Source organism: Mastigoproctus giganteus, chromosome 8 (genome assembly GCF_048544385.1).
Source record: "Mastigoproctus giganteus isolate SK-2022 chromosome 8, ASM4854438v1, whole genome shotgun sequence".
Lineage (NCBI taxonomy): Eukaryota > Metazoa > Arthropoda > Arachnida > Uropygi > Thelyphonidae > Mastigoproctus > Mastigoproctus giganteus.
The window spans coordinates 76261788-76276198 of record NC_143582.1 but is presented as its reverse complement, the minus strand read 5'-3'; the positions used below and the strand labels follow the sequence as shown (position 1 = coordinate 76276198).

The 14411-nt window shown below is 37.8% G+C and overlaps 1 protein-coding gene across 3 annotated transcripts in view; it reads right to left on the bottom strand.

The window, feature by feature from the left end:
• Positions 1–13286, bottom strand: part of LOC150081648 (tyrosine kinase receptor Cad96Ca-like) — a 181925-nt gene extending 168639 nt beyond the window's left edge. For all 3 annotated transcript variants that reach the window (XM_090379510.1, XM_090379512.1, XM_090379513.1), the window contains exon 1: positions 13027–13286. In XM_090379510.1, the coding sequence (XP_090235636.1) occupies positions 13027–13087 (61 nt within the window). In that variant the 5' untranslated portion in view covers positions 13088–13286. The remainder of the gene's footprint in view (positions 1–13026) is intronic.
• Between the last annotated feature and the right edge of the window lie 1125 nt (positions 13287–14411).

Below are 14411 nucleotides of genomic sequence, written 5' to 3'. Positions count from 1 at the left end.
CCGCGAGCAAATATACAGGGCAAGCATAAAATATCTTCCTATGATGAATTAAAACTTCTTAGATTGATATGACCTACTCCTGACGCAACAGTCCATGAAATGGAATTTATATACAGGCCGCCGTAGCCGAGTGGTCAAGCGCGCCGGTGCACAAGTACACGTGCCTTGAGTGACCGGGGTTCAAGCTGAAAACACTGATGAAAACGTTGCTGTTTCTTTATTCTATCTTGTGAACTCCTCTGACCATTTGGTCGTCCCGGAGTATAAACAGAAAATTTATTTATTTTTATTTATGTACAGTCACTTATAAATAAATCTTGGTGGTTGATTGGATGATCAAAAAATTGCTTGAACATAAAGTTTAAGCATATGCAGTGCCAGCTATATGGTTCGCGCCTGGATACACAAGACATATGGAAGGGCGATCAATAATTCCGAATTATCATCTGAGTAGATTAGATATTCCTAACATTTGTCTCTCAAGATGATATGAAAATCTGGATGGCTAGCTAAGGTGTTGTTTAATGCCCATTTCTACTTCCATGGCATTGTAAACACCCACAATTGTTTCATTTGGACAAAGGACAAAGGACAATTCCCCGCTTACTTCGAAATCCTCCACGTGATGAAAAAGTCAGTTTGTTATAACCTTACATCGTTGTTTTTGAGTGGTTCCATATTTCTTTGATTAAGAAGTTTATGGGATAAGATACCCAGAGCCATTACAGTAACTGGCGAATGATATGCGAGGTTGACATCGGGGGTGGTTTAGCCTAAGTGAGGTGAACGAGGAGTCTTTTAAGAGAATCTTGTTCCAGAAAGATGGCGCTTCGCCTCATCATATAATTAGTCTTTTGAAGAATGCATTCAAAAATGTTGTAATTATCCCCGGAGTTTTGAAATTAAATGGCCTCCGCGAAGCCTCGATTTAATTCCTTGCCACTTCCAGTTATGGTCTTCTTGAAAGACCGCTTTTATAAACCCCCCAGAATTAGAACTAGAACAGGTTTTAAAATGCTCTGGATCAGTACTGAAAACCTTTTACAGGTTTTCAGTACTGATCCAGAGCATTTTAATAACTCCATAAGTACTTTTATTTTTCGATTAGTTTAACTGAAAACTATGATGTCCACATTAAACTCGAGTTTAGGACATAGATACTATGCCAGGGCTGCCTTAAGAAATTTTAATTCTGAGACAGTAACATAATGCGTCCGCTCTTCGGTGAAATACACATTTTAGCGAGGAAGGTTAAATATTCATTTTACTAAATATAGATTTAAAAAAAAAAAAAAGCAAGAGACGAAAGCGCCCTAAAAGGCTAGAGCCCGTTTGCCTAAATAGTTAAGGCGGCACTGTGCCCGAGACAGATTTTGCAATACCTTATATTTCCATGGAGTACTTAAATATTTGTTTATGAAATTAAAATTCACCATGAGAAATTATTTTATACTCACCCTGTGTATGTGCGTATAAAATAAAAACTTGTTCATGGGCATGTATCAGCTCCTAGACTACAAAACGAACAGACCTGAAACTTTGCATACATGCATACTGAGGAACTAAAAGGTGTGTGCATCTGCATGTTAGTTTTAATGACTTCCAGAGCAGAAGGAGCCCTCTATCACATGATCTAGTAAATATTTCTCACAAATAAAATTTTGAACGTTTCGGAAAATCATTACTGCATAAATAAACCCATGCAAAATTGGGTCACTTAGCTAATTGTTGGGTTTTTTAAGGCGCATCAGCGACTAATATTGCGTTATGTGCTGTCTCTTTGTTTATGAGAAATTTTTGATGTTGCGCTGGCTGAAAAACCCGGAACGACCAACGGGTTAACATCCTGCTCCCTCTGCCTGAGATCGGCTAATTACCGCATCCTCGAATGAAAGGACTTTAGAAATTACTCTAGTTATAAACGGGAATCGAACCCCTCCAAACACGGAGAGCTCCTTAGCTAGTATTTTACCTGTAAACTATCAAGTAAATCCATATTTGAAATAGGAATTTTAAAGGAATATATCACGTAAGTATCGGATGTTGCAAATGCTGCTTGATCGTTTAATAAATCCTTGCAGAGCTGTCTTCCTGTTTTTTTTTTTTTTTTTACATGTTCCTTTCAAATGAGTACTAAGCCTTTAATATTATTGTGATTTTTTTTTATCTCATAAAGTTTTACTCCAAAAGACTGACGTTTTTACACATATACGTTGGCTCGATCGAGTTTCCATTTATATATACATGTATCTGGTCCTAGTCATTAGGTTTATATCATACACGAATCAGCATTAATTAAATTATGGCAGTTTCTCAATTGATTCACTTGTTTTCTATGCATAACTATTGTGTTTGTAAAACCTGTTCGGGAAAAAGTTCAACACTGGTTTGTGCATTGTTTTTCACCTTGTTTTCCATAACGTTTACCCCATTACCTCCAAGTTAACTTTTCCTACAGGGTGCACATGTTAAAGAGGTAAGAAACCTGAAATACTGTTAATACTGGCCTAATTTTTCGCTTAAGGAGACTCAAAAGATTGGATTAAAATTTACTGAAATTTTGCGCACTAGGCACTATTTATACCTAAGTAAGGAACTATTAAATACAGAAAAATGAAAATTAAGTATATTTTGAAAGTATCCTCCTAATGGATTATGTTTTTGTTTAAAAATAAAAGTGAATGATTCGTTGATGCGAAACATCTTTGAAAGTATCATTAGTGAATCAGTTTTTTAGGGAATCAGTCAATCTGATCGGTGCACAATTCCTACACTTCCGCTGTTCTTTATGCTCTTTCTGTAAATCATCTTTGAACCCCCGATTCAAATATGAGCATGTTCGAGAAAAAAGAAATTAACATTTCGTAAATGCTTTCAAAAGATTTGATATCAGAGACATTCCATGGGGGTGTCAACTGTTTAGCAGAAACAAATTATTAAAAAAAAAACAGGAAATTTACGTGACCCGTACCTATTCTCTGCAGGCATTTCGCTGGGCACGTAAGCCTGTCTCTCTGAATCGCGTGCGCTTGTTCCTTTCACCTTGTTGGTGAAAGCTTCATTGTGCACGCGTGCTCTCATTACTGCTACAACGAAGTGCAACGTGAAATGCCTTTCTGTTTGCCTATACATTACACGTGTGCGCGAGCACACGCTATAAAGAAACAAAAATAAATAATAATAATAATAATAAAAAAACTTGAAATAGCTACTCCGGCTAAGAACTGTATTTTTACTCCTAGGTGTAGTCTCAACTTTCCAAGGCCATATGTAGGAAGAAAATATGGTCTGTAGCCTAGAATAAGTAAAGAACCGCTTAGAGGGAAAAACTGGATGATAGGTAAGGAGATGATATGAGTAACTCGAATTTATTGTGTGTAAAAATATTTGTGCAAATTTACATTATTTTCTAACGATTTCACACTGAAGAATAACATATTCGTAGAGCGCTGTTAACAGTTGCCGTTCAGTGAAACCTGAACAAGCTAACACACGATAGAAGAGATTAAAAAAAAAAAACAAAAAAAAAACCGAAAAAAAAAAAAAAACACGACATGATAGTAATTTTCAAACTGTGCTCGGCGGAACTCTTAGAATTAGTAATGACCATAATGAGAAATATCATCCCTTATATTTTTCGGTTTCCGGAAATGGCAAACAGAAGGTCTCTTGGCCTCTTACTTTTCAGAATTAAGACTTTTTTTTGTTTGTTTGTTTATGCTACTGATTCGTGGAGCACATAATGAGCAGAGAATCTACCTTCTTGCAGATACCCATGAAGGGGTTTCCAGAGGGTCTGCAAATGATCCATTATTTACCAGTGTTTATTGTACACGTGCATTACTGTTTTTTAACTTAGTGTGAACGATTACTGTTGATAAATATTGATGTTGGCATCAAGGAACACAGGCGCTTTTCTCAGGGTGAAGATGGCATCACTTACTGGATCCACATTTTGGGTATTATTTTGGTATAAAAAAAGTCAGTATTATCGAAAAGTAATGTTTCATAGAAAACAGAGGGTTAGGGGAAAAAACAATAAATATTCCTTTAAAATATATGAAAAAAAAAAGTAGTGAATTTTCCATTTAATAACATAAAAACGATAAAGTGCCCCACACAATAAGAAAAAAAAAAAAAAAAAGGATAAAATCAAGATGATGGACAAGATATACACAAAATGTCGACTACCTGCCTAGGTCGCACCTTCATTTGATAATATGGTGAAACTCCATCTTTCAAACTTTATGAAAACAAGTCCAGAAAATGCTTCCAGGAAAAATGTAAACGTTAATTAACCACGCAAAATGGAAACACGTCGTTGCTGATTTTTAGGTGCATCAGCGATTTAGACCATATTGCGGCATTGTATATTACGTCTGCAGTAGAGTGTGTGTGTTCAGCAGTTGGTTGTAAGCCCAACACTGTGAATGTCATTTAGTGAGTAAACTTCACAGGTTTCAAAACTGTGTCCCAGAACTTTGTATACAATGACCTCCTTCATGTATGCCTAGAGTTTAAGAAAAATTGTTGCCTTCAATGGAAATCACTCTTTTATGACTTGAGTAACTCATGTTTAGAAATCACTGGGGTAGAGCATAAAGAAATCCTCTCTCTCTCTCTCTCTCTCTGCACTCCCCGCTAAGATAATGCTAGAACACATTATCCGGTCCGTTTCGGGTACTAAAAGGGCCCCCTAACCTCGCGCACAAGGATGGATAGTTGCAGTCGGCAGAAGCGCATATATCCACCCCGACTTTGTCATAAAAATGTTGCGCCAACATGGATCCGATGTTTAAGCTATGGGTATTTGAAATGTAGTTTGACTTGGAGGGTGGTATTAAAAATATATATACAGTATTTATAAGTAACTATATAATATCGGTGTAAATACACCATAGTTAACCCATACATTTGAGCTACGATTGTAGCGTAGAAGGCATCGTTTTAATTGTATCTCATAATGTGGTTGCCTTCACAACAAGAGAGCTACTATTGAATTACTTCAAATAACCACATTATGAGGTACAATTAAAACGATGCCTTCTACGCTACAATCGTAGCTCAAATCTATGGGTTAACTATGGTGTATTTACACCGATATTATAAAACCCATAAGGATTATGCCTAGTGCATTTAATTTTCCAAGTATTTATAAGGAAAATAACTGCATTGCACAGTTTACGTAGTTTAACTTAGAGTAATCGTTCCAGTAAGTTGTAATTACTTACAGTAGAACCAGCCCCAAAATTTGTGGGGCACTGTTCAAGAATTACTTGTGGGACCCTGGGGTCCTGTGCAAAACTTATATGGGGTATTTTTGTAATAGTTGTTTTTTTTATTTTTTCAAATTTTGCAGCTCTTGCAGTGACGATAATGCGGGTAATTAGACATTAAAACGACGGTAGGCTCGTTGATAGAAATATAGAAAAGACGTGGATGATATTATTATTTAGACCATTTGAGCGCGGGGCCCTGTTCGACTGGACCGGTTGAACATGTTTGTGGCCGGCGCTTACTTGCAGTAATTGTAAATGTCCGTTGTCAGCTCGAATGAAAGTCTGGCTCATTTGATTACGGAACGCAGTCAAATGAGCCAAAAATGCAGCGTTATTAACATGTCCTATGCCGTAAAAAAAAAAAAAAAAAAAAATCCACTAAAGTAGTTCATCTTTTGCATCCACCTTGCATTCATACACCATGGTTTTTCATCTGACCCATACGTAGCATTCTAAGGGGTGAGATCCAGCGAACGCGGTGATCAATTGGTGAGGAAATTGTCCATTCATATAATGCGTGATGCTTCTTCACGTTGATAGTACATATATATGTGTGTGTAATCGTACTTGCTGAGTAACATTCGCTAAGAGGACCAGCGGCTCATTTTGCAATAGCCCGGCGTGTTTATCACATGTCAGATATTCGATCAAGCAGATGGTGATTAAGGGCACTGTACCTTCATAGAGAAACTATTTTGGAAGTTACTTTCCATTGTTCCGTATGGATTTCTAGTCCATAAATAGGGGTTTCTGGTGTTGTTGATTTCGTGGCAAACGTGATGCAGACAGGAATGTGCAACTAACCAGCTGCCAAATTCTAACTGCTTACCAATTTCTGAATTAACTGAAGAGCCCCGCTCTGACATTCCATTAATGTTTTCCTCCACGTCTCTTTCGTATTGAACGTTCGAATGGCTCATTCCAGAATGTGTCAGCGACACACTCTAGAATGAGCCATTTTCTAGCAGAACTTGGTGAACATTATGAATGCTTGTCAGTTTGGAATTTTTCGCCGTGGAATTCGTCGCCAATATTCCTCAACGATAACATTGGCGTTACTGTTGCAATATTTATATTATGTCCATATCCATATGCACAAGTCCGGTCATTAGGGAATACAGTAAATGAAATAAATTAAATAAATAAATTTTCTGTTTATACTCCGGGACGACCAAACGGTCAGAGGAGTTCACAAGATAGACAGAATACAAGAAACAGCACCGTATTCAGTAGTTACGGGCTTGAACGCCGGTTACTCAAGGCACGTGTACTTATGCACCCGCTCGCCTGACCACTAGGCTACGGCAGCCTCCGGGCTGAAAAGGGCCGGAAATCCAATAAATGGCGCTTCCCTTCCATCAAAGCAAGGAGAACTCTTCCTTGCTGTCCTTTCTCCCAGAATAAATTCTCGCAACTGGATCCTCTGAACTCCAGGATCGGCCCTGCCCATAGTCAAAAGTACTTATCAGCATATTTTTACTAGAAAACGGCATTTTCACATTTACTTCTGATACGAAACAACGATCTGACTGCCCTGTTCAGTATGCATATGCTACTCATATATTGGCTTGCAGAAACATTGATGCCTGAATTTGGAAACATGCTACATTAAAAATAATCATCTCTGTAGCTGTTGAGAATCAGACATAATATATTTTTACATTGTATTATATTTTTCACTCAGAATGATACCAGAAATCACCTCATGAAGTGATAGCAATGTCAACGGAAACCGTGTATTACAAACCAGAAGCAGCTCAAAGCACGGTCCATAACCATGCTTTGGGCTGGTATTACACTCATCTGTAACCGACACCGTGGTCGCTAGTCCAGTTGGCCAGTCCGTCCCTATACTAACCAGAATGCCATCTGTTTTTCAAAAATAATAGGGAGCAAAACAGCTCTTCTGATTCCAAGTGGCCATATGAGTATAAACATTTAAATTCTTCTCCCCTCCGCTTCCCAAAGAAACCCACTGAAACAGATGTAGCTCACGGTAAAGCTAGGTTGACGGAGCAACCTACACGTACGTACTACAGCTGAACTTAATCTGAAGACAGGTCCAGATTGCACTTGTCAGTTTATTGGTTTTCGTGTGTTGTCTACTTGTACCGTTTGTTGATAACGTCTGGCAAAAGTGAGATATCCAAAAAGCGATTTTTAATTAATCTGTAGTTTATGCATCTCATATAATCTTCTATTAGGCTCTATTATTTAATGAATAGCAGAAGCTAATGTACTCGAGATTGGCCTCAGTTAGCATAGCGGTGTATTTTGAGAATTAAAATTATGATTGGGAATAATAACAGTATGCACTTTGCGCATCATTCCGTCAAGTTAATGAAATATTTTACTTTGATTTTCCAAATGTACATTATAACGCACGGAATAATTACAACTTAGCCATATTTCGAGTACTGCATACAAGTCTGGAGGATTCATTTTAGGAAGGATGTAGAGCTGCTGGAAGAGGTATAGAGAAGGGCTGTGCGATTGGTGAGGGGAACAAAGAGGATGCTCTTACCAAGAGAGGCTTCATTTCTGCAAATTGCAGAGTCTGGAGACTATGCATTGAGAGGCAATGTGATTAAGGTGCTTAAGGCTTTGAACGGATTGAGCAAGCTCAATGCTGATGGGATTCTTCCTCTTGCTCAGGTTATCCGTCCAGCAACCATCCATATGAGGAAGGTGGTTGCTGGATGGATATGCGGAAGTTGGCCTTTAGCCACCGTGTAGTTGATTGCAGGAACAAACTTCCGTCTGATGTCGTGAAAGTGGGTAGCTTAAATAAATTCAAGAACTAGACAACCTATTGGAGGGGATGGATAGGTGAAAATGGGAAGGTGTTTTTTTTTTTTTTTTTTTTGGCTGATGCTGTATAACAAAAAGTATTGAAGAGAAATAATTATACGTTGGTAGTTAAACACAAATTTAACTACCATTGTATGTGGAATGGAAATATATATATATATATATATATATATATATATATATATATATTTAAGTCCGGAGAACAGCAGATAACCTTGAAAAATTAAGAACTAGGTTCACATATAAATCAGTCCAACTCGATTACTAATGAAATTAAGTCCCGTATCCTGAGTGGAAACAGATGTTTCTATGTACACGAAAAACTATTGAAGTCCAGTGTACTGAACAGACATTTAAAATTAAGAGTATGCAAAAGCCTCATTAGACCAGTTTTGACATATGGTTGTGAAGTAGACATTGAGTAAAGATAAACAGTTGTTGAGAGTGTTCTAGCGTAGAATTTTACTAAACGTTTTTGGGCTGTACAAGATGTTGAGGATTCTGGAGATCAGAATGAACCATGAACTTGACCATCTTATTCAGGGTGTGGACATCATCTGATTTGTGAAGAGCCAGGCAAGTCTCTGGCTCTTCACAAATCAGATTGGGACATGTTATGAGAATGGATGATAGCTGAACAACTAAGAGTATAATGAAATAGAAACCTACAGAGAGAGAGGAAGACCAGGAAAAATATGGACGGATGACGTAGAAAAGGACTTAAAGACCATGAGAATAAGTTGGAGAGGTTTGAATTTTGGGAGGATTTATTGGTGGAACATCGTCCAGAACGCTACGATCTACCCTGGGTTATAACGCCAGAAGTAGTTAAATATAAAAACTATTCAGATTAATAACTTCATCCACATTTCTTTTCCTCTCTAATTTCACAACCTGTTTTCATTTTGTATTTTTATAAAATTCTTCGTCTTCTAATTTTAAAAATTTTCTGTAAGTTCAAAATGTCTCATCAGTGAACTCTCATTTCCCTGAAGTGATATTTGAAAGCTGAACATATATTCTTTGTGAATCCTGAATAAACTAGTAAGAAACCATCTCCAAAACGTAGCCATTATGTAGGGACAGTTCTAGATTATTTTTTAAAGGGGGGGAGGGATAGAAGGCACGTATAAAGATAAATATGCAGGGTGTTTCAAAAATGATGGTCAATAATTTAAAGGTGAAAAGTACAAAAAAACTACAATAAGCAAAAAAAGTCCCAGTGACATCGGGCAATAAATGAACCGCTTTCAAGATAATGCACATTTTCTGTTAAGATCCGCCACTGACTATGGGAACACTAGTTTAGCAAAATGCTGCGAATCCTTTGCTAAAGGTGGTTTTATTAAACATAAGATAATACAGTTTTAATTTTTGATTTCAACACCACAGTATTTTACAGATGTTACATGTTACAGGATGTTCTTTCTAATACCCTTTCCCTCAACGTCAGGTGTTATGCTTCTGGACCTCCCTGCTCGTACTCCATGTGTGAAGCGCCCAGTTCTCTAAGGCGTTGATGTACTCTGATGAATGTGCGCCTGTTGGGCTGCCTTCGGCAGGGAAATGTTTCTTGGTACAAACGTGCAGCCTCGAGTGCACTGCCGTTGGCTTTACCATACATGAAGTGCATGTCCGCATACTCTTTGTTGCTGTAAACTCTTTCCATGTTGACTATCCTCTGACGAGTATTAGTATGCCTGCTACGCCTCAGAGCATTGAGAGAGGGGAAAGGGAGAGAATGAGCATAACCTAACCTAAAGAAACAAGTAAGTGACAAGTAAGAAACAAGTATCCCAACTAGAAATGTGCAATATCTCGAAAACGATTCACTTAAGGACCGCCGACCGGGCTAGCCGAGTGGGTAAAGTACCTGCCCGGCAACCCAAGGTCGCGGGTTCGATTCGCGCCTCGGGCTTGGATCAAAGTACTGCAAAAACCTTGGGAGGTGCAATATGGCCATAGAAGCCGATGCGCCAACAACTACCAAATCAAAAAAAACTTAAGGACCATCTTTATTAGGCTTTTTTTGCATATTGTAGTCTACACTTCACCTTTAAATTATTGAACATCACTTTTGAAACACACTGTATTTCTGAGGAGGGTGATAGTCATTTTGATCAAAGTTAATGATGATATATATGATTAACAATAATTGAAAATTACACTCGAATTTTTAACCAGCATTTATATAACATACAAGACCATATAAAATACAGTATTTGTTCCATTTACTCAGCCTCTGGTAGGAAGGAGAAAGGAGAATGCTTACCCTTCCTGAATCAGCAACTGCCGCGTTGGAGGGAAATAGCTGTTAATATTTAAAATCTGTCGCTTCTCTCTCTCTCTCGCTGTGGGCCAATTCCGAAACAAATCGGGGTACTGGATAATACAGAATGCATGCAAGGGTTTCACATAACAGAAGTTACAGGAGTTAAAATGAATAATAAGATTGTCTTTAATTTAACATGTGTTTATATTATTTGTACTATAAAAGAATAACTCACGCTAAAATATATATTTCTGGACCAACCGTTAAAATAGTTTCTTATGGGGGGGGGGGAGAAAGACATTTTCCATCACTACACACAAAAGGAAAGTTCGAAACACGTTCTGAAAGATTGAACACCACTCTGTGTGACGTATAAACTAAATTCAGTGCACGGCAGGTGGCCGCTCTTAATTTTATATTCAAGAAAGGCCCAAAACCAGCAAAATATTAAATATAGTGCTTGTGGTGAGAATGGTTAATAAAATAAATTGACAAGTAATGAAAGGGCAGGGAGCTAACGTTGGGTGAAAGCCGATGTATCACGACCTTCAAAAGTAGGTTTGAGGGGAGGGGGTTAAAGAAGGAAGAAAAAGCAAGCAACTCAACCCCCTACATAAAGAAACCAATATACGTACGGTATTTACTTGATTCAAATTAGAGACAGGTGGTCTCACCACAGGACAGCAAAATGCTAGTGGAGTTCACAGTACATTAGATCACTAATCACAGGTTTATACATAACAATCAAACATGCATAGCGATTACATTACAAAATTATTTATAACACAACAATTTACATATATAATAGGATAAATCAGTTTATGTATGTTATTACGTTTAAAATTCCAAAACCTAGGGACAAGTGTCCATATGGAAACCGCGCAATCGGGATTTCTTTAGAAATCCCGATTGCGCGGTTTCTTTAATCTTTCAGAATGCTTTTAATTCAACGAACTGCGACTTACACCTAGTATTATTATCACAGTTTGTGTATTTTCAAAATATGTTCATGTTTTACTCAGTGACAGAACCTACTTGATGTTTAAGAGACATGCTCTGAATACTTCTGAAATCAATAACCGAAAGGAGAGAGGGGGAGGGGAATGGTGATTAGACTGACATTTAGAGTTCATGGAAAGATGTGATATTCAGAAGAACTAGGAAACAGTTTGAGCTTCTTCTGTTCCATACATGAAAGGAAAGATGATTTTTTTATGTCAATTTAACAATTTAATTCTGTTTAAATTCAAATAAATAAACATGCGCATATCCAGAACAGTGTATGTATGTATTCTAAGAAATCCATTGATCGAAGTGCGATGTTCAAATACCTCTCTCCGAAAATCCTCTTCAAACTTTTAAGAAAATTATACAATATTCATCTTAGGCATATATTTTTACTCCGAAAGGCAAGGAAATCGATTTGAGGATTTGCTTTTACTGACTTGTCTTTGTGGAAATGGACTGCAACACTACTTACAATAAAGATGAGAGGATTCGTTATTATTATTATTATTATTATTATTGCTGCTCTTATATTATTTCTCCCTGATTGGGGGTCCACCTCGTGACGGGTATTGCTACCAAGTACACAGGGTGGCTGTTGTTATGTCTGATGTTACTGTTGGTCGAGGAACTCTGACAATCCTACGGGTGTTCAGGATTGCGACTTTCTGGAGTTCCTTGTAGGTTATTATTATTATTATTATTATTTTAATATCTTTCCCCACGGAGGAGGGTAAAACATGTCTACGTATAGATAGCCTTGTACTTCATTTGTTTTGTAGTCGATAATTGATTTAGCAATACAGAAGAAATTTTAGAAAATTGTGCTTTTCAACCACTAATTTATCTACAGAAAAAATTTTATGCATCCATTTGTGTAATCAATGTACTGTAATTTGTTTATTGTAGAGAAACAAATTACACTGATAACTATCTACGATGTATGATATTAACTGTTCATATGTGCATAAGCACAGTATTTTTATAACATCTAAAAAGTATATACTGTACATGTATAAAGTAAATGAGTAAATGCAAACTTTCTCCTGAACATCAATTACTTTTTATGTATTCTATCGACTTAACATTCTTAACAACGTACCCGAGATGAGTAGTGTCTTGGGCCTTGATCTGGTCTGTCTTTCTATACACATATACTAGTACCTTAAATAAATTTCTGTTTATACTCTGTATGTACGGGCCACAGAAGTTTACGACCTCATTTGTTTTATTACAGTCAAATACCACATCACACAACGCAATCCCAAAAATAATGAACGCTATCATTTAGTTTTGAACCCAACATCAACAATATAACAGCTGAAACTCCTCTGGATATTTAGAAAAAGCAGTCGGGAATATTTGGGGGTGGGAGAATCCTACTTAGGACCCTGATTCTTGATGGAAAGGGAAAGTAATTCAGTCAGCAGCTCTTGTCATCCATGATCCCGACAGCATATCATCCACTCAGTTTCCTGTTGCCGCTTTGTTTTTTCGTTGTATTAATTGGGAATTACAAACTTAAAAAATATTATTTTGAAAGACGAATAACCGAATGTAGGAACGTTGATGAATAATCCCGAATCCAATAGTGGTGCGTGTATTTCTATTTCACACATGCCAGTCATTAAAATTCCTACAGTACAAAACTCCACCTACCGGTAGCTGTCCCAACAACTGCGAGGAGTCCAACCAATAATGAAAGTGACCTTCTGTTCATCGTCAACGTCTTCACTACCTGGGACAGAAACTTGGCCGTTTTCGCATCGTCTTCATCTCCCGAAAACCCATTCTGAACTCTTTGGGAACCCGATCAACAGAACGCCTACTCCTAGCCTGATGCAGCGGGTGGCTGTGGTAAGTCACTTCACTGCCGACGGAGTTCACCTACTGTCACTGCGCCTCGCTCAAACAGGTTGGTCTGCTCAACACTCACGTTCACTCAGGCTCTTCAGCTTACGTGTTGGCAGAACGCTGACCTGCACGATAACTTTTGATTGGACAGTATCTGCTTCCTTGTACCTGATTTGAAATAGCAACAGGTACTCGGGCTACGCTTCTGTCCCTAGCGGCAGTCGAAGAGCTTCACTGATTTTTCTTTTCAGTTTAGCAGTGGACGTCTTCACGTCTTTGATTATGGTAGGAAGGCGAGGGGGGGTGAATAAAAACTCGTCGGAATAATTTAGAACGCCTGTTGTACCAATTACACATGTATACAAAATCTGTTTCGCAAATATGCTTAACAAAGGCAAAAAGTACGAGCTCAACCCTTTCTACTATTACCACCTTACTTTCTCAATTCCCATAACCTTATTCTCTGTGCGCATCTACTTTCCAGAAACAGTTACTATTCCAATAACTGTCAGTACTATGAGTTTTATGACCTGTACACGGACCACTAAGTGTTCATTCACTTGAAATAGAATTTCTACAGAATGTATTGGACCACAAGGTCATTCTGAGAACGTGCTTTGGAACATTGCTTTAACTACTATTCTCCTTTTGCACCTTAATGAAAAAAATTCTGTTTCGTGTAAATTAAATTATTTTCGATATGTAAAACTATTTCGGTGCTTCTTTTAATAGCAGAAAAGCGGGATTTAAAATAAGCACTAATTCGGTGCTTCTTTTAAAAGCGGAATTATGACGCTTATGGCCAGATAGCAGAAATGCGCTTTTGTTTTCATAAATGTAATTAAATTATACACCGATGAGCCAAAACATGACCACCTACCTAATATGATGTTGATCTTCCACGCAGCCAAAACAACTCGTACCCGGCGAGGCATGGACGCTACAAGATTTCTAAATGTGTCTTGTAGTATCTGGTACCAATACATAACCAACAGATCCTTTAACTCCTGTAAAGTCCGTGGTTGAGATGCCGCAGAGCGGAGTTGCTGATCCAAAACAAACCACAGATGCTCAATGAGATTGATGTCTGGGGAATTTGGAGGCCAGGCCAATACCTGGAAGTCTTCCTCATATTCTGTAAACCAGTCTCGAACAATCCGGGCGGTGTGGCACGGCGCATTATCCTGCTG